This window comes from Scyliorhinus canicula, chromosome 14, assembly GCF_902713615.1.
Source record: "Scyliorhinus canicula chromosome 14, sScyCan1.1, whole genome shotgun sequence".
Taxonomy (NCBI): Eukaryota; Metazoa; Chordata; class Chondrichthyes; order Carcharhiniformes; family Scyliorhinidae; genus Scyliorhinus; species Scyliorhinus canicula.
The window spans coordinates 88242930-88261784 of NC_052159.1; the positions used below are offsets into that span (position 1 = coordinate 88242930).

The window sequence follows — 18855 nt, forward strand, 5'->3', positions numbered from 1 at the left end:
TTGGGGGTGAAGATAGGTGTGTCAGGTGCTCGGGGAGTCCAGCGAACCATGCCCATATGTTCTGGGCATGCCCAGCATTGGAGGAGTTCTGGAAGGGGGTGGCGAGGACGGTGTCAAGGGTGGTGGGATCCAGGGTCAAGCCAGGATGGGGACTCGCAATCTTTGGGGTTGGGGTAGAGCCGGGAGTGCAGGAGGCGAAAGAGGCCGGTGTGCTGGCCTTTGCGTCCCTAGTAGCCCGGCGAAGGATTTTGCTACAGTGGAAGGACGCGAGGCCCCCAAGCGTGGAGACCTGGATCAATGACATGGCGGGCTTCATTAAGCTTGAGAAGGTTAAATTCGCCCTGAGAGGATCGGTGCAAGGGTTCTTTAAACGGTGGCAACCTTTCCTCGACTTTCTGGCTCAACGATAGGGTACTGGGACAGTAGCAGCAGCAACCCGGGGGGGTGGGGGGGGGGGGGACGTTGATTATGTTTGCTTATTTTATTTAAATTTGATTTATTTAATTTTAATTTATGGTTAAGTTCTCTTGTGGGGGGGGGGGGGGGGCGGGGGGGGGGGGGGAGTGTGATACATGTGATGTTACGGTATGGAGGGAATTGTGGGTGTTATGGGGCTGTAATTCTGCTGCCAGTTTGTTCAGCATCTTCCTGCGGCTTTGCCAGCCAGAGGCAGGCCCTTGCTGCTGCAGGGGTGCCTCTGGCGCCTAGCCTACCCTCCCTCTGCACCATTCCTCCCCTGCTGCTGGCATTCCCCCTTTAGTCTTCTGCCATTTCTGGAAATTTTCCCTGCGTCCCGGGCTTTTTCATTCCACCCAGACTCTGCAGGCCTCTTCCAATGCTTACCCCACTAAGACCCAATAACCACAAATCAGATCCTCCTCAGTTCCACCATCTGCTCCTCATCTCCTCAGAGCAGACCACACATGCTGCTGTCCCTCGGGCTGCTGTCCCTCAGGCTGCTGTCCCTCGGGCTGCTGCCCCTCGGGCTGCTGCCCCTCGGGCTGCTGTCCCTCGGGCTGCTGCCCCTCGAGCTGCTGCCCCTCGAGCTGCTGCCCCTCGGGCTGCTGCCCCTCGAGCTGCTGCCCCTCGGGCTGCTGTCCCTTGGGCTGCTGCCCCTCGGTCTGTTGTCCCTCGGTCTGTTGTCCCTCGGGCTGTTGTCCCTCGGTCTGTTGTCCCTCAGGCTGCTGTCCCTCAGGCTGCTGTCCCTCAGGCTGTTGTTCCTCAGGATGATGTCTCTTGGCCTGCAGTCCCTCAGGCTGCTGTCCCTCGGGCTTCTATCCCTCAAGCTAATGTCCCTCAGGCTGTTGTCCCTCAGGTGGGTTCCCAGTCGCATTTTATAAGAAGTCCAGGTTGGAGCTGGGTTCTCTGATAGTGGAGATGTATAATAAGCCAATGGTGAGAGGGGACCTTTCTCCCACGCTGTCCCAGACTTCAATATCCCAGGCTCATTCTAAAGAAGGACAAGGACCCGGAGATGTGTGTTTCGTACTGCCTGATCTCGCTGTTGAATGTAGATGTAAAGTTGTTGGCGAAGGTGCTGGCGATGCAGGTAGAAGATTGTGTGCCGTGGTGGTAGGCGAAGACCAGCTGGGGTTTGTTGTGAAGGGGCAGCAGTTGTTGGCAACCGTAAGGAGGTTGCTTAACGGTATAATGATGCTTTCGGAGGGCAGGACGTGGAAGTGGTTGTGGCAATGGACGTGGAGAAGGTATTAGACTGGTTCAAGTGGGTGCATTTGTTCAAGGTGTTGGGTATGGGCAGGGGTTTGTGGATTGGGTGCGGTTATTGTATATTGCGCCTCAGGCGAGTGTTCGGAGAACAAGGTCAGTTCAGGTTATTTTGGGTTGCGTCGGGGGAATAAGGCAGGGGTGTCCACTCTCTCCGCTGCTCTTTGCCCTGGTGATTGAGCCACTGGCAATGGTGCTTAGGGGCTTGAGGGAGCGGAGGGGTATTCGAATCATAGAATCTACAGTGCCCTTAGAATGTGCACCCCACCCAAGCTCTCCACCTTGTCCCCATATCCCAGTAACACCACCCAACCTTTTTGGACACTAAGGGCAATTTATCATGGCCAACCCACCTAACTTACACATCTTTGGACTGTGGGAGGAAACCGGAGCACCCGGTGGAAACCCACACAGACACGGGGAGAACTTGCAGACTCCGCCCTGACAGGGTATTGAGCGGGGGTGGGGTCGAACACGGAGTTTATTTGTATGTAGATGATCTCCTGTTGTATATTTCAGATCTGGCCGGGAGCTTTGATAGGATCATGGGGGAGTTTGGCCGCTTTTTGGGGTACAAGCTTAATATGTGGAAAAGCGAGGTGCTCCCAATTAATGCACGGGGACAGGAAAGGAGGATGGGAGAATTGGCACTTCAGTTGATGGGGGCGAGCTTTCATTACCTTGGGATGCAGGTGGCATGGAGTTAGGCCCAGTTGCATAAGGTGAACTTGGTGTGGCTGCTGGTGGAAATGACGGCGGACTTCAAGAGATGGGATGTGCTGCCATTTTCGTTGACGGGTCAGGTTCAGATGGTAAAGATGATGGTATTGCCAAAGGTTTTGTTTGAGTTTCAAAACTTCCCGTTTCTGTGCGCAAATCCTTTTTTAGGGAAGTTAATGGGATGATTTTGAGGTTTGTGTGTGCGGGGAAGGCACCGAATCAATAAGGCTGTCAACCTATTTAACTGTAACTTCCAGTTCCATCCGCTTTATTTGACTGGATTCACAAAACATAACTCCCATTCATGAAACACAGGCCTATATTATTTTCTCTCATTTGGTCATGTTCTACCGCTTCATTAGAACACATTTGTGGAATCCTGCTTTTTTTCTACCAAATGAAGGAGATTGTTCAATTGAATAATTACTGTAAAATGTGATATATTCTTATACTAATTGAAGATGCGGGGCCTGCTTAATGTGGACAACAGTTAACCTGAAATGGAAAGTGTTCCATTTCTCATCACTAATATACCTCTCATTGATTAACAACTGAAGAGGGTGCACAGTAGCGTGCATACCTCTGAGAGGGACCAAAATCAGGGGGGGGGGGGGGGAGCGGTTAGTGATGCCCAACTTCTTGAACTACTACCAGGCAAGGAATATTGCAATGGTTCGGAAATGGGTGCTGGAGGTGCAGTCAGTTTGAAGGCGGATGGAGGTGGCCTTGTGCAAGGCGACCAGCCTGATGGCACTGTTGTTGGCGTCCCTTCAGTTCTTGCCGGTCAGGCACTCCGTGAGTCCGGTGGTGGTCTCAGCACTGAATTTTTGGAACCAGTGTCAGTCGCACTTTGCTTTGTAAGGCATGTCTTTGTGGGTGCCGATTTGCAATAATCATAGGTTTGCTCCGGTGGGGTTGGATGCGACGTTCCAAGGATGGTGGCGTGTGGGGTTAGAATATTTTAGGGATTTTTTTGTTGGAGAGAGGTTTGCAGGCCTAGACGAGTTGGTGGGGATGTAACAGTTACCGAAGAAGAATGGGTTTAGGTATCTGCAGTTTAGGGACTTCATGAGGAAGGAGATGCTATCGTTTCTGATGCTGCCACCCCCGATGTTGCAGAATAAGCTTCTCTCCAAGGATGACATAGTTGAGGGCAGGGTTGCGGAAATGTACGGGTAGTTAATGAAGAGGGAGAGTGCTCCCATGGAGGAGGTTAGGTGTAAGTGGGAGGGGGAGTTGGGGGCTGGAATATGGAGTGAAGCTCTGCAGAGGGTGAATACATCCTCGCCGTGTGCAAGGCAAGGCCTTATTTAATTGAAGCTGGTGCAATAGGCCCACAATACAGTGTCCAGGATGAAATGGTTCTTTCCATGGGTGGAGAATAGATGTGGGCGGTGTTAACGGGGGGCCATCGAATCATGTGCATATGTTTTGGGTGTGTCCGAGGTTGAGGGGGTTTTGAAAGGGGTTTTCAGGTGTAATATCAAAGATTTTGGGGGTTGAGGTAGCCTCGAGTCTGGAGGTGGTGATATTTGGAGTGTTGGAGGATCTGGGTGTGCAGATGAGAGGAGAGGTCGGCATGTTGGCCTTTGACTCTCTGATAGCCCGCAGACTGATTTTGTTATGCTGGCTGGACTCGGAGCTGTCAGAGGCGGGAGTATGGGTGAGCGATTTGGTAGAGTTCTTGCATTTTGAAAAGATCAAGTTTGCCATTCAAGGTTCGAAGGAGGGGTTCACCTTGAGGTGGAAACTGTTCATCGACTTCTTTAAGGACTATTGAGTCGTCAGCAGGGGTGGGGCTGGTTTTGTTTTATTTTATGTTTGGGTGGGGAGGTGGGGTGAAAAACTGGAAAAATGGGGCGGGTGCCGAGATGGCAGCGGGGTGAGCAGTGGGCGTTTTTTGGAGTAGTGCAGGGAGGGGGTGGGTTTGTTTCTTTTTGCCATGGTGGCTTTTGAACTTCTTGGTTATGTATATATTGAAAATGCCTTCAATAAAATGTTTTGCAAAAAAAATGAGCACAATTGCCACATGCTACAGCAACACCACTTCCTTGGTCTGCCACCACCAGCAGAATGCAGACCTGACATAACCCCCGTCAGGATTCCACTTCAATTGTACAGTGCCCCCCAGTACACCACCACACTGCCCCCCCCCCCCCCCCACCCGCCCCAGCACCACCTCATGTCTTGCTCAAGTGGCCCTCATTAAACTCCACCAACCATATGCCGACCCCTCTGCTGCACTCCAAAGAGTGCATAGTGTCAGAGCGGAGCTGGTGCGTGTCACTCAACATAAGTCTCTTGTTCCTTCTGAATGTCACATTCCCACAACAATGCCTGGCCTATGTCACAATTCAAGGTAACTGAAAGGATAAGAGCACACGGTAGGAGTGGGTTGATGGAAGGAGGGGAAGCAAGAAGTGCATGCTTACACCATTTGCATCTTGTAAATCATTTAGAAGATTGCGGGATGAGGGGGAAGTTGGATATGCGAAGCTGGATTATGCTACCATTATCTTTTGGGGTTTTTAGTGTCACTGCTGGCCAGAGCTCAGTCAACGATGACCAACGTTAGGGTTATGTGCTACTGCCTCTGCTTGGAGATCAGCTTTTCTGCAAGAGAGTGGGAAGTGTGCCATTGAGTACGGTGCAATATCTTTGGGTGAAGTGGCTGACAGGAAGTGTGTGTAAGCAGTGAGATGTGGGTGTCAGGCTTGCAGGAGTGCTATGTGTGTGGTGAAGCTAAGAATGTGAAGTATAAGTCTTGGTCGATAGAGATTGTTGGTGGGTGATTGAAAGGTGGGGGGGCTGGGGTTGGTGGTGCTTTGAGCAATAAATACGTATGTGGCATTCAAAGATGCATTCATTGACCTTTATCACTCATGTAAGATCACTAAACTTCTTCCTGGATGGCAACCAGGGTTGTTGGGCTACACTGCGGGTATTGACCATAACGGCTATCTATTCCCACTTCCTTTATAGTGTTAGTCCGGGAAGCCTTCTGTGGATAGAGGGCCTCTCTCCTCTGTCCACTTCCGACACCTCGGCCTCCATTGCTGCATCAGGGAACGTTGCAGCACACAGGCTGCACTATTGCACCATTTTGCTCTTCTCTCACATCAGAAATTCTTTACCCAACTACTTACAAATCCTGCTGGAGCCAGGATACATTTCCTCTCAAGCGATACAGGCTCACTTTATATCCTACAGGTTAATTTCAAGTGGTGCCTCACAGAAATTTGGGTCCCTGGATGATGTATACAGCCACTCAGCAATGTGCTTAGCTCTAAGTGGCATCCCGCTGGTCGTACAATGTAGTCCCGGTGCCTGAATTCAGGCCTGACCACTTTTACAGATGAATTATTCACAGGCATCCCAATATCTAGTTTATTCTTCAAGATGCACTGAGAATGCAAGTGTGACCATTATGACGGATTTATTCTTACAACATTTAACCAAAAGGAGTGAAACACAACCATCTTTGTTTTGACTCTAACTCAAGTGTTTTTTCAGTCAGGCCCACGTCATAACAGCCAAACTTGAAGAAGTGGTCACAAACAAATCAAGCCGACACACGGGTGCTACTTTCCCAGTTTTAGCAGAATGTGAAGAAAGGTTCCAAAGACGCAAGGGTTGAAGCACAGTTATGGGTAGAAACAGAAGGTTGATGGACTGGTGGTGTCATGTTACTTTCCTGTCACATATTTGGTTATGGGTTCACCAGTAACTAAACAGGAAAGAAAATTCTGCTTTTAGATCATGCTCCAATCGTTTTCTTTACTGAGAATACTTTTCTCAGGCTCAAATGCTTCAAAAAGCAAGCCCTTACCCTTTACAAGCTGGAATATGATCTTATATCTGCAACAGCTGGTCATTTTATATACTGTGGTCAAACAGGATGACTTACAGGTTAAGCCATGAGCCTATTGGTGACCTCCAAGAAAGTGTAAAATAAAACTCCCTAAAAAGAATCTCCCATCTTTCTGCGGCTTAAAGTTTATTATAATGGAAAATGAAAAGATTGCTAAGACAACACAGTAGTTTGCATTACTTTACCGACTATTACTCCTGGATTACAGAAAATTATAAACAGATGCAACTTTCCATGAATAATAGTATGGAAGATTAACCATAGCTAAATCAGGAGCAGTTCCAAGAATACCCAGCCTTCCCCGTGCTGGCCTCAAGAACTGACAAACCATATTACGTGCAAAGAACAAAAGAGATTGAAGTGGGGGTGGGGAATCGGCCTTCAAAATCAAATAAGCTAACTGAGCCACTTTACAACGCATGGTCATTCTGTGGTGTGACCAACGCAGTTCTTCATATATGTGTGCAATGCCAGAGGTTGCAGCCTCTTTTTGACCACTTGAAGAAGCTGGTCCCAATGTTCCAGCTGAATTTCTTATCTATACTTCTCAACTTATTCACCCGTACAGAAAGGGGTATGGGAAAGTAGGACGGAAGATCTCTTGGGCGGAGGTGAAAGTCGGCAATCACAGGTCCAGGATACATAACATATCCTCTAAATGTTCCCTCCATTTCTGAAGGGATCAAGGGGACACTCGGACGGGATCATGCAGTGCCCACCGGTTTGGTTTAAATGCTTTACGTTCAGTGGGCACCACTGGACATATCGATTTTCATTAACTATCAGAATTGATTTTCATTCTAAAGATCTGCTTATATTTTAATGGTTGTGAGACAATGGTTTAATGATGCCCTCCCTGTAAAGGAGTGCAATGTCAGAAATTGACAATTGTTTTGTTGCAAAAGACACACTTGGTTGAAAAGACATAGGAAACCTGAAGTTTCCACTATCACACCTAAATATTCTCACTACAATAAAGCAACTAGTTATCAGGTGAGATGAACCAAACTGGCTTTGGTCATTAACCACACTAACATATTACAGCCAATATTGCCTCAAAGCAGCAAACTACTGGTGCCTCATCAATGGAATAAAAGAAAGTGGATTCTACTCCTAATTTAGATGTCTTTTCACTAATCAAAATATCAAATGACTACAAGTTTCCTAAACATAAATATTAATGCATATGCAAAGCTTTATCCCCATCCAGTACAAAATAGGAAGGCTGGCAATTAGAATTTGCACGCCTGTGATTTTAACCTGCGTTCCTAACGAAGGGGACAAGAGTGACCACCCAAAAGAGGGCTAGGTCCTTCTTTATAGGAGGCAGCACTTTATATGGGGCAGCACGGTGGCATAGCGGTTAGCACTGCTGCGTCACGACACCAGGGACCTGGGTTCAATTCCAACCTTGGCTGACTGTGTGGAGTTTGCACATATGCCTGCGTGAGTTTCCTCCAGGTGCTCCGGTTTCCTCCCACAGTCCAAAGAGGTGCAGGTTAGGTGGATTGGCCCTTAGTGTCCAAAAGGTTAAGTGGGATTACAGGGTTAGGGTGGGGGAGTAGGCTCAGGTAGAGTGCTCTTTCAGAGGTTTGGTGCTAAGTAGATGGGCCGAATGACCTCCTTCTGCACAGTAGAGATTCTATGCTTCTATACATGTACTTCCATCAGGATGGAAGGCTGTCCACTGGCCTTCTCGTCACAGACTTAATTGAGGTGGGAGCAGGAAGATGTTGGGGAAAGAGGTCACTGTCTCCCTCCCGCCTGATTATGTGCCCTTGCACCAATAAATTCAGCAAAGCGCAAGGCACAAGATTCGACCCTTAGCCTTCTGATCACAATTATGGAGTACAGAAAATTATATCTCCATCTAACAAAACAGCTGAAGGAGTGGGTCCTTCAGAGCAACAGATCCTTGCAAATAATTTGGGAAAATGATACCGGAAGATTGTTATTTAGATCTCCTGGGGATCTCTGTAAACAAGGTTGACTTTTATAGTTGGCAAATCTCATCAACTGAAGACTTCATTTACTCACCTTGTGTGATCCTCGCAGAAATGCCAGTAAAGTGCGACACATGGGCAGTAGGACAAGACTGCAGTTCATATTCAAGACTGAAGCGGAAGCTCTGCTAATGCATAATCCTAGCTGAACAAATAAGACAACGATCAGAAAAAAGTATCAGAAAACGTACAAAATATATTAGAAAACTATTTTAAAAGTTCATCTGAAATCTCTGTTCACCGTAGCCTTATAATACTGACATTGGTTTTAACTTTTCAGGCTTTTCCCTATTTGATCCCCACCAAATATGTCTTTTGATTATATATTGCAACTGCTGAGTGGATGACATCATTCAACCTTCATAATATCGAACACCTTACGTTAATATTTGGATGCAATAATCAGTTATGCCAGTAGCTTGCAGTAACAAAATTGTCAATCATACAATCATTCAGTCACAGTGATGTTAGGTCAAAAAACAGGACAGTACTGAATAAAGCAAAAGTAGTGAATTGCCTCACACTTAGAAATACTGGTCACGTGATGCCTCCTCAGCAACAGGGGAGCCAGCAACCTTTCATTCTCCAACACTTGCATACCCAACAATACAAACTCCTTTCTGCTGCTTTTCCCCATTAAATCCGACTTTTGTTCCTTAGAAACAGAAACATGCTTCCTTACATGCTAATGAAACCGCCTCACAATCAATGCTGATGTAGTCCCAGAGAAGTCATTATCACTGCTGCACTAAAACCGGACCCAATAGTGACTTTTGCCATGATAGGTTGCAAACATTCGGCCAATGCTCGTGATCACTGGGTTTCACTCGTAGTTCCTTCGACATTCCACAAATAAATCTTGAAAGCTGGTGCAAATTTTATATTTTATTTTAGTGGAGAATTAGTGTGCATGCTTAACTTGACCCTTTTATCTTAAATTACATTTTATACTTTTTAGGTATAAAAGCGGGTTAGAGGTGCCATTTTGTGGTGTATACAAGGTGAAGGGAGATTAGTCTTGATTTTTTGGGGACAGAGGTGAGATCCTTGTAAGTGCAGAGTTTACGACAGTAGTCCAGGAACAAGAGGGAATTCCTGCCACCTTGGATTCTTGGAAGGTGTCGTGTTCTTCAGGGGCAGATTAGAACACCTGTCAGCGTGAAGAGATAAAGTGGTTTTAGTTTGGTAGCACAAGTGGCTAGCACTGTGTCTTCACAGCACCAGGGTCCCAGGTTCGATTTCCCGCTGGGTCACTGTCTGTGCGGAGTCTGCACGTTCCCCCGTGTCTGCGTGCGTTTCCTCCGGGTGCTCCGGTTTCCTCCCATAATCCAAAGGCGTGCAGGTTAGGTGGATTGGCCATGATAAATTGCCCATAGTGACCAAAAAGGTCAGGAGGAGTTATTCGATTATGGGGATAGGGTGGAAGTGAGGGCTTAGAAGCAGACTCGATGGGCCGAATGGCCTCCTTCTGCACTGTATGCTCTATGTACTATGTTAATTAGGACACGGAGAGTCCACACCGAGTAAAATATGAAACAAAGGGAACGATTCTCCGCAAAAAAATGAAGTTAATCTGTGGTGGATTTTTCAGGGAGTTTCCCGTCAGCTCTGCCAGCGAATTTCCCAATGCTATTCTCCTGAAAAAGTTCTAAATGTGATAGCGAACGGGAATTGCAGCGAGCTTCCCAGCACTCTGGCCGAGCGAGGCTGGCACCCCAATAAACATTAATTGGTCCATTTAACGGGGCCTCACCGGCTTCTCGCCACAAATGAAGGCTCACCAGTTGATTCAACGGAACCGCGCTCGCCAGCCCATCACTAACAAGGTTGAGCAGCACTTAGGCTGCACTTGCTCAGCCAACCCCAGCCAGCTCACAACAATGGCTCCGGGGAGACCAGCCCCAAGATTCGGGGATGCAGACCAAGGGAAGCGTGGAGACCAGGAGGGAGATCCTGTTCCTGAGGGTCCCGGAGGGTGAGCCACAGGGCAGCCTGTGCTGCCTGGGATGAGGTGGCAGAAGTTGTTGAGCTTGGGGAGTGTGACCAGGAGAACAGGCATTCAGTGCGGAAAGGGATCAACAACCTACACAGAGCAGCACGAGGGAGCTCCCCCCCCCCCGCTCCATCCGGAGGACCTGTCAAACATGAGTTATTTTTGCCTTACTGACAGACCCGTCCCTCCTGCTGATCACATATCCATTTTCCTGCAGGTCCTCCAGCCGACGCCGCTGACTCATCCCGGGGGGCCCTCTCTCCTGCCGCCCACAAGACCATCTCAAAGACAGCTCCGAGGATGCAGCCGTAGTCACGGCACAGATGTCATCCCAGTCCTCCACCAACGCAGATACACACACCTCGGTGGGAAACGTTAGTGGACAGGCTTCGGGGGCACAATCTAGTGAGCACCAGACTGCTGATGATGCACATCGGGAGGGGACAGGAACCCCCAGGTGAGACAGCAGTCGGAGGCCTCTGGATCCCAGGACCCAGCTGAATGCCAGCCTGATGCTGAACCTCTGGAACAGAGTTACCCAGAGCTGATGGAGACGATAGGGTGCGGCCAGGGCATTCAGGGGGAGATGTCAGCATCACTCCAGCAGATCCACAGCCGCTTGGGGGAGTCCCAGAGGCTACAGGCGCAGGAGGTGGCAGTGGCAATGCATGACACCGCACTGGAAACCCTGGTGCACGACATCGGCACCATTAGTGAAGGTGACCAAGGCATTGCGCAGTCAGTGACGGCCATGGCTGAGAGTCTCGGCAGAATGTCCGACGCGCTGGGGGATGTGACACAATATTAGGTTGGCCCTGATGAGGTTGTGTGGGACGTGTCCCGCTCTCTGATGACCATGGCACTGGGAACTTCTCCCAGTCACAGGTGGGCATTGCCGAGGCAATGCAGAGCACGGCCCAATCACTGAGGAGCATTGACAAGGGCATCGACACGATGGTGCAGACCTTGGGGAACCACCAGGGCTAGTAGAGCCAGATGATGCAGGGGCAGCCAGGGCTAGAAAAAGCTGCCTGTCACCAAACGGGTGGAGGGGGCGCTGGGTGACAACCTGGACCCAACCTATGGAGTGGTGGCAGTGGTCACTAGCTCCCCCAAGTTCACCTCTCTGATGAGGCCACGTCTTGAAGTCAGCACATGGGACAGGGGCGGTACGGTTGTGCATGTGCCGCCGCAAAGTGAGCCGGGACCCTCCGGCCTCAGAACCTCTAGAGGACGCCTACCAGGGGATTCAAAGGCCACAGGATGAGTTCAGCAGCTGGCTGCCTCCACCAATAATGTGCATCCTGGGGAAACACCTAGATGTAGCAATAGAACTAGGAGGGCAAAGCACGTTGAGGATCACTGAGGGCACCGGGGGAGTGGGGAATAGGTAGGGGGTGAGGAGGGAGGGTGAAGGTTGGGGGGGGGGGGGCAGCACCATCGGGAGAGTGGAGGATTGTAAAACACATTAAACACCTTTGTGTACAACCATGCTGATGCTTCTGTCACTTTCTTTCACAATGCGATCTGACCTCTGAATCCTGGGCCTATCTCCAAGGCATCCCCCGCTCCCCATGGCACCCATCCATACTCCTGCCGTGGACATGTTCCCGGAGCTGTGTACCATCCCCTGGCTGTTCGGATGTTGGCTACTGCATGCGAGATACTGCCTCCCACAGTGTTCTAGCACAGTGTCCAGACATCAAGGTGCGATTGGGATGCTAGGCAATGAGTCCCACATGCTACATGGTCCGCCCACCCACTGGAACCCACTTGGGTTGTGTAAACTGCTCACTTAACCACGATTGTCAATTCCTTATTAGCAATAGCCTTCAGCTGCACAGCCAGAGGCCTTGGTAATTGGTGGGGTTTATGGGTGGTTGGTGGGGTAGACAGGCAGGGACAATGGTTGCCTCCGGAACAGGTAAATGATCCAGGGGTTGGCATGGTGGTGCCGTGAGCAGTTGTCCCCAGCACATCGCCCCAACCCTCCTGTGGCGGCCCACCCCTGAGGAGGGTCCCCCATACCCAGCTAAGAGTCCCTCACCACCCACCGAGCACAGGGGCGGCAATCCCAGCGCCCCTGGGCTCTTTGCCTGTGAACAAAGATGGCTACTCACCTCTTCAGCTCCCCACAGAAACCCTTCTGCCAGGTTCACTTTTTTCAAAAGGAGTACTAATCAACGCCAGCGTGACCACTTGCTGGGGAGGTCGTTCGATTTGGGGTGGCTCTCATTAATTATATGGAAAGTGGGCTTAAGTTGTGACGATTGGTTTCTCACCTCGTTCCGACGAGATCCCGATTTTGCCGACAGGAGCGGGCCAGTTGCATCGCAAACTGTTTGGCACCTGGCACGGTTCTCGTTTTTGGCCTCTCCCGCTATTCACTGGCCTGGTTTCGCTCCCACTCTAGCGAAACAAGGCCAGAAGATTCCGCCCTGAGTCTTTGCCTGATGGTTACAGCTCTATCAACCTCTGACAGTTTAAAAGGGGATAATTTGGGATTCAGTAAGTAGGCCGACTGCAGATAAATTAAATCAAGTGTAAATTTATTTAAACTTTTTTTTTTAATTCTACAATCTCATCTTTCTCTAACAAATTTCCTTTTCCCCTTCCTGTATAGCTTGGTTACAGCAGCAATTGGCATCTCCCTATTGTGTCGAGCATTGTGACCACGGAATGCAACAAATGTTGGTTTCCATTGAAAAGTGTTTTGTGGCCTCGGGTGAACTGTAGATAATGTGAAAGGTCGGCTCATTTCATCAAGCACCCTCCAAAGAGGGTATAAATGACACAATGCAGACAACGTATCGCCACCCCCACTTCACCAGGCATATAAAATAAAATTCAGCAATTGTCTCGTTTTTAAAAAAACATCAATTTGGTGACAGAGAATAAAATGCTGTAAATATTTTTTAGCATTGGAGGATTTAAATATTTTTGTTCCCTGATGTGATTTGAAGAAATAATTACTTTTCAAATAGATTAAAGGCAAAACATAGAAAATATCTCCCTTTCTTTCAAAACAAAGTGTATTCAAAGAAGAAAAGTCGGGAATTGGGAACACAACATAAATAATAAGAGTTGATTGGCTTGACCCCTGAAATCGAAAAATACCTCAAGCCTCTTGTGTTGGAAATTCTCTGGCCACAAGCCTTTGGTAGGAAGGGCATAACGTTGAACAGAGGGAGATACAACATAAAAGAGGCAGAAGGACAGACAGCCATTCAGATTTACTTTAAAAACATAAAGCTGTAAAGGTGGTCAGGTGCAACTGAGGCAAGTCAGATTTTTATACAGAAAGCTGGAAGAACAACCTACGAATTTACAAATTAGGAGGAGGAGTAAGCTACCAGGCCCCTCAAAGCCTGTCTGTCAAACTGATTGTAACCTCAGCTCCACATTCCCACCTACCCGATAAACTTTCACTCCCTTGTTCTTAAAGAATGTATCAAGCGGGGCAGCACAATGGTTAGCACTGCTGCCTCACGGCGCCGAGGACCTGGGTTTGATCCCGACTCCGGGTCACTGTCCGTGTGGAATTTGCCCATTCTCTCCGTGTCTGCGTGGGTCTCGGCCCCCACAGCCCAGAGATGTACAGGGTAGGTGGATTGTCCATGCTGAATTGCCCCTTAATTGGGAAAAAAGGAATTAGGTATCCAAATTTATTTTAAAAAAGGAATCTATCTGCTCTCCCCTATACTATTCAAAGACTCTGGGCTCTATTCAACCAAATGGGAACAAGTTCCCATAGTGAGCGCATTTTTAAATGGCATCCCAATCTCCACCTCAGCAGTGCTAATCTGCAGCCTGGCAGTGCCCATACCATTTGGCAATGCCACCTGCACACCTTGACTGTGCCAGGCTAGCACCCAGGTGGCACCAGCAGTGCCAGGGCACCACCCTGCCCAAAGGGCATGCAGCTGGGGGCCTCTGATCCCCTGGGAGACCCCCGCAAGTGCCGTTCCGTCTAATTCCTTATTGTGGAGACCAGTGCCAAACAGCGCTCACCCGAGATCTCCGAGGCAAAAGGGATGAATCCCAAAGTCTCAAGTACCGTGGGAATCTGCACATTAGAGTGAGACTAACTGTCCCACTCTAATATGCAGATTTGCCAAAGGGCGGGATTTACATCGCAACGTCTCGCGGGATTGCATTAGATTTTGGGGTCTCCCGACTTTTATCGATCATGCTGCGCTGTGACGAGCTGTTTTTAAAGCGCAGCGCAGTCATTGGATCGCGCCCTCTGTTTCTACTTGAATTTGAGGAAAAGAGTTCCAAAGACTCACGGCACTCAGAAAAAATTGTCTCCTAATCTCAGCGAAATTCTCCGCCTCACGCTGCTGGTAGTGGAGTTCCCGGTGAGGCGGAGAATCCAGCAGTAGTGATGAAAACGTGAGAGACGCCCTCTCCGGCCCCCGGCTGGTTTCGGGATAAAGGTTCGCGCCCCGCACGAGTGGGAGGATGCAAATGGGTCATGTCATGGGAGTGTCCCTTTAAGAAATGTTCTGTCTTATCACATGGCTTCAGTGATGCCATTGTTTGGGTGGAGCTGGGCTGTGGCTCTGAGTTTTACTTTCGCTTTGGTTTGGGGCTGTTTTGTGGCTCTGACTTTTTTGCTTTCATTTTCACATTTTAGCTTCTGGTTTCAGACAAGTCTTGTCCTGTTTCTCTCTCTCTCTGCATTTTAAAAGCTGTTTCCAGATTACCTGATAACTGGAAGGAATTGAAATATGGTGTTTTGAAATGGAAACAGGAGTGTATACCAGGTCTTGAGTGCTGTGTGCTGGGCCGCACCTTTGAAAGGGGGTTTCTGGTTTATGGGATCTTGTTACTAAATTAGAACAACTTAAAGGGGGAAATTTATTAAGGGTTATACATAGAGTACTGTAGCTGTGTGGGGTATTTATGTTGGTAGTTGATAAAAATGCTTACTGTGTGTGTTTATAAAAATGGTAACTAAATTCGTACAATAAACTTTGTTTTTGATTAAAAGTGCTTAAGGCCTGTGTTGAATAACAACTGAAAGGCAGGCCCTTGTGCTCTTCGTAACCAAAATTAATAAACAGTTGTAGGTCAGGTGAACTCACTATACTTTGGAGTTTTCTAAACCCTGGCCCATAACAGTCATTACGATTCATTTGCATCAAGGGCAGCACGGTGGCACAGTGGGTTAGCACTGCTGCCTCACGGCGCCGAGGGTCCGGGTTTAATTCCGGCCCTGGGTCACTGTCCGTGTGGAGTTTGCACATTCTCCCCGTGTTTGTGTGGGTCTCACCCCCCAGAACCCAAAGATATGCAGGTTAGGTGGACTAGCCACACTAAATTGCCCCTTAATTGGAAAAAAAAGAATTGGGCACTTCAAATTGTAAACAAATCTGTCAGTTAAAAACCAGCTTGTAGTTACCACACAATATAGGGGTGATAGCCAAATCTGGGAAACATCTTGTCCTGGTCCAGCAAAGATATTTAAACTGCTTTTATGAAGGTTTTCTGCACTGCCTTGGCTCTAAGACTGAGATTTTCAGATGTAAAACTGAACTTCAGGGTTGATGGCTGGAAACTGGCTTGTCTGCTTCTGAGCCTGCTAGATGTCAACTGGTCTCTCCTGCTTCTGAGGTCTTAGCAATTATACCTTTGTTCCACTATGATTCTGCCTGTGCATTTGAGCTGTTTCCCCCGTCAAATTCCTTGACTCTAGACATTATCATATATGTGCCTCATTGAACTTCCCAAAGTTCCCAAACTGTTTCTACTCAAACTATTCAAATCTAATTCTTATCTAAAATGCCTTCTCGTCTTGTTACTGGGAGAGACACATCTGATCTTTTCTTCTGAATACTGGCTACTACTGTCTCCAGGCAGATTTCTACCTGTTGCTGGGCAGGTGCACCTAATTATGTTTTGTTAAATTAATTTGACTGCTTTTGCGAGGCAAATTCATGACACAGGACATTACTGCAGGAGTTCCTCAGGATAGTGTCCTGGGCCCATTCATCAGCATCAGTGACCTTGCTTCCATTATAAAGATCAGAAGTGGGATCGTTCCTTGTGCCATCAATGTTGAGCACCATTCATGACTCTGCAGATACTCAAAGCGTCCATGTCCAAATGTAGCAAGACCTGGATAAACACCAGGCTTGGGCTGGCAAGTAACATTCAGCGCCACACAGGTGCCAGACATCACCAACAAAAGAGAATCTGATCATTGCCCCCTTGGCATTCAATGGCATTACCATCACTGAATTCCCCATTATTAACATCCGGGGGGTTACCATTGATCAGAAACTGAACTGGACCAGCCTTGTAATTACTACAGATTAGAGGCTATGAATCGTCCAGCAAGTAACTCGCCTCCTGATTCCCCATAGCCTGTCCACATTGAAAAGACACATCAGGAGTGTTGTGGAATAATCTCCATTTGCCTGGATGGCTATAGCTCCAGCAACACTCAAGAGGTTTGACATCATCCAGGACAAAGCAGCCCGCTTGATCGGCAGCACAACCATTCACTCCCTGCACCATCAATGCACAGCAGCAGCAGTGTATATCATCGACAAGATGCACTGCAGGAACACACCAAAGTTCCTTAGGCAGCACCTCCCAAACCCACAACCTCTACTATCTAGAAGAACAAAAGCAGCAAGGTGCATGAGGAACCTATCACCTCAAGTTCTCCTCCAAGTCACACATCATCCTAGCTTGGAAATATATCGCCGTTCCTTAACTGTCACTGGTTCAATGTCCTGGAACTCCCTCTCAAACAACACTATGGGTGTACCTACACCACATGGACTGCACAGGTTCAAGAAGGCAGCTCACTCATCACCTTCTACAGGGCAATTAGGGATAGACAATAAATACTGGCTTAGCCAGCAACACCCATATTCCAGGAGCAGATTTTTAAAATTCCTCAAACAGCTAATCTCACTTCATCCCAAGATCCACTCTCAAATGCCATATGCACTCTCAATTTTTCTCTTAAGCACCACTGACTCACTGCATCTCAGTCCTTGTCAACAGTTTTATTTCCTTCTTTGCCTCATTCAGCACTTGAATGAGATGATGAGGAGCGCATGCGTCAACAACTCATGCCCCCCAAATTCCCTCCTCCCCCTACCCCCTCGCTCGCAACTAACAACTCTGCTGCTTTTGCTCCAACCGATCAAGATTCTTATAGAACTCCTCAAAACGCCCAATTGACTTTATCCAACGCAGACACTAGTCCACCACCCAAATCCCGAACATGAACAATCTCTCAGAGGCTGTCATCTCCCTCAACTGAATGGCAAGAGACAACTGGCCTTCTCCCCATATTCATATATTGCGCCCCCTCTTGAGCGCCGTAACTGGCCTTCTACATTAGCAGTGGATAACTGGTCAAAGTGCATCTGCTGCTTCTTCCTACTAGCCAGCAGCTCCGGAGTAGAGTCACTCGAATACCTACCACCTACCTCCACGAGCTCATCCACCAACCTTTGCTCCCTTGCCTCCCTATCCACCTGTGCCTTATTCAAGATTATCTCCTCTCTCAGCACCGCCTTCAGGGCCTCCCATAGTACTGAGGGTGAAACCTTCCCATTTTTGTTAAACCACACATACCCTTATCAATCACCCTTCCCATCTTCTCGTAAAACCCCAAATCCAGCAATAGCCCACATCCAAACTCCATGCCGGCCGCTGAACCGATCCAAAACCACATCTACCAGGTGCAGAGCATGAACCATAATAACTATCGTGGAATATTCCACTTTCCTCGCCCCTGGCAGTAGAGTCCTCCCCATCACAAAAACGTCAATACGCGAATACAATTTATGCACCAGAGAAAAAAAAAGAATTCCCTCCGCCCTCGGGTGCAAAAACTACCACGGTTTTGCTCCATCCATCTCCTTCATAAACGCCCTCAGTATCTTTGCCAACCCTGAAAAGACTAACGACTTTGGCTTAAACCGGTCCAACTTGGGATTCAAAACACAATTCTTCAAATCTGCCCCCAAGATCAACCTGTGCATGTCCATGCCTGGTATGGCAGCCAGCATTCTCTTCATGAATGCTGTATCATCCCAATTTGGAGCATAAACACTCACTACAACTACCGACGTACCTTCCAGTGTTCCTGTAACTATGGCATACCTGCCACGCTGGTCTGCTACCACCTTCCCCATCTGAAACCAAGCTCTTCTTTGAATTGATATCACCAGCCCTCAGGCCCTGCTATCATAGCTCGAGTGAAACACCTGACTCTCCCAACCCGTTCGGAGCCTAACCTGCTCCCTCATTCGCACGTGGGCCTCCTACAAAAGCAGTACATCAGTCCTCAAACTCTTCAAGTGAGACAAAACTCTTACACGTCCCAGTGGCGCCCCCCCAAACCCACACATTCCATGTAACCAATTGAATCGGGGATCTCTCACGCTCCCACTCAAGCCAGCCATTTCCGCTACGAGGATTATTCCCTCCATCTCCCATATTCCTAAAACCAGAGCCCACTCAGGATATCCTCCAGCCCACCCAACGGATGGGACAAAGAATAACGCCCAGTC

The 18855-nt window shown here is 48.4% G+C and overlaps 1 protein-coding gene across 3 annotated transcripts in view; it reads right to left on the minus strand.

The window, feature by feature from the left end:
- LOC119977555 (NADPH oxidase 4) overlaps nucleotides 1-18855 on the minus strand; it is a 239104-nt gene that overhangs the window by 184257 nt on the left and 35992 nt on the right. For 2 of the 3 annotated variants that reach the window (XM_038818626.1, XM_038818625.1), the window contains exon 3: nucleotides 8354-8464. In XM_038818626.1, coding sequence (XP_038674554.1) covers nucleotides 8354-8464 — 111 coding nt within the window. The remainder of the gene's footprint in view (nucleotides 1-8353; nucleotides 8465-18855) is intronic. The other variant, XM_038818627.1, reaches the window with a different exon arrangement.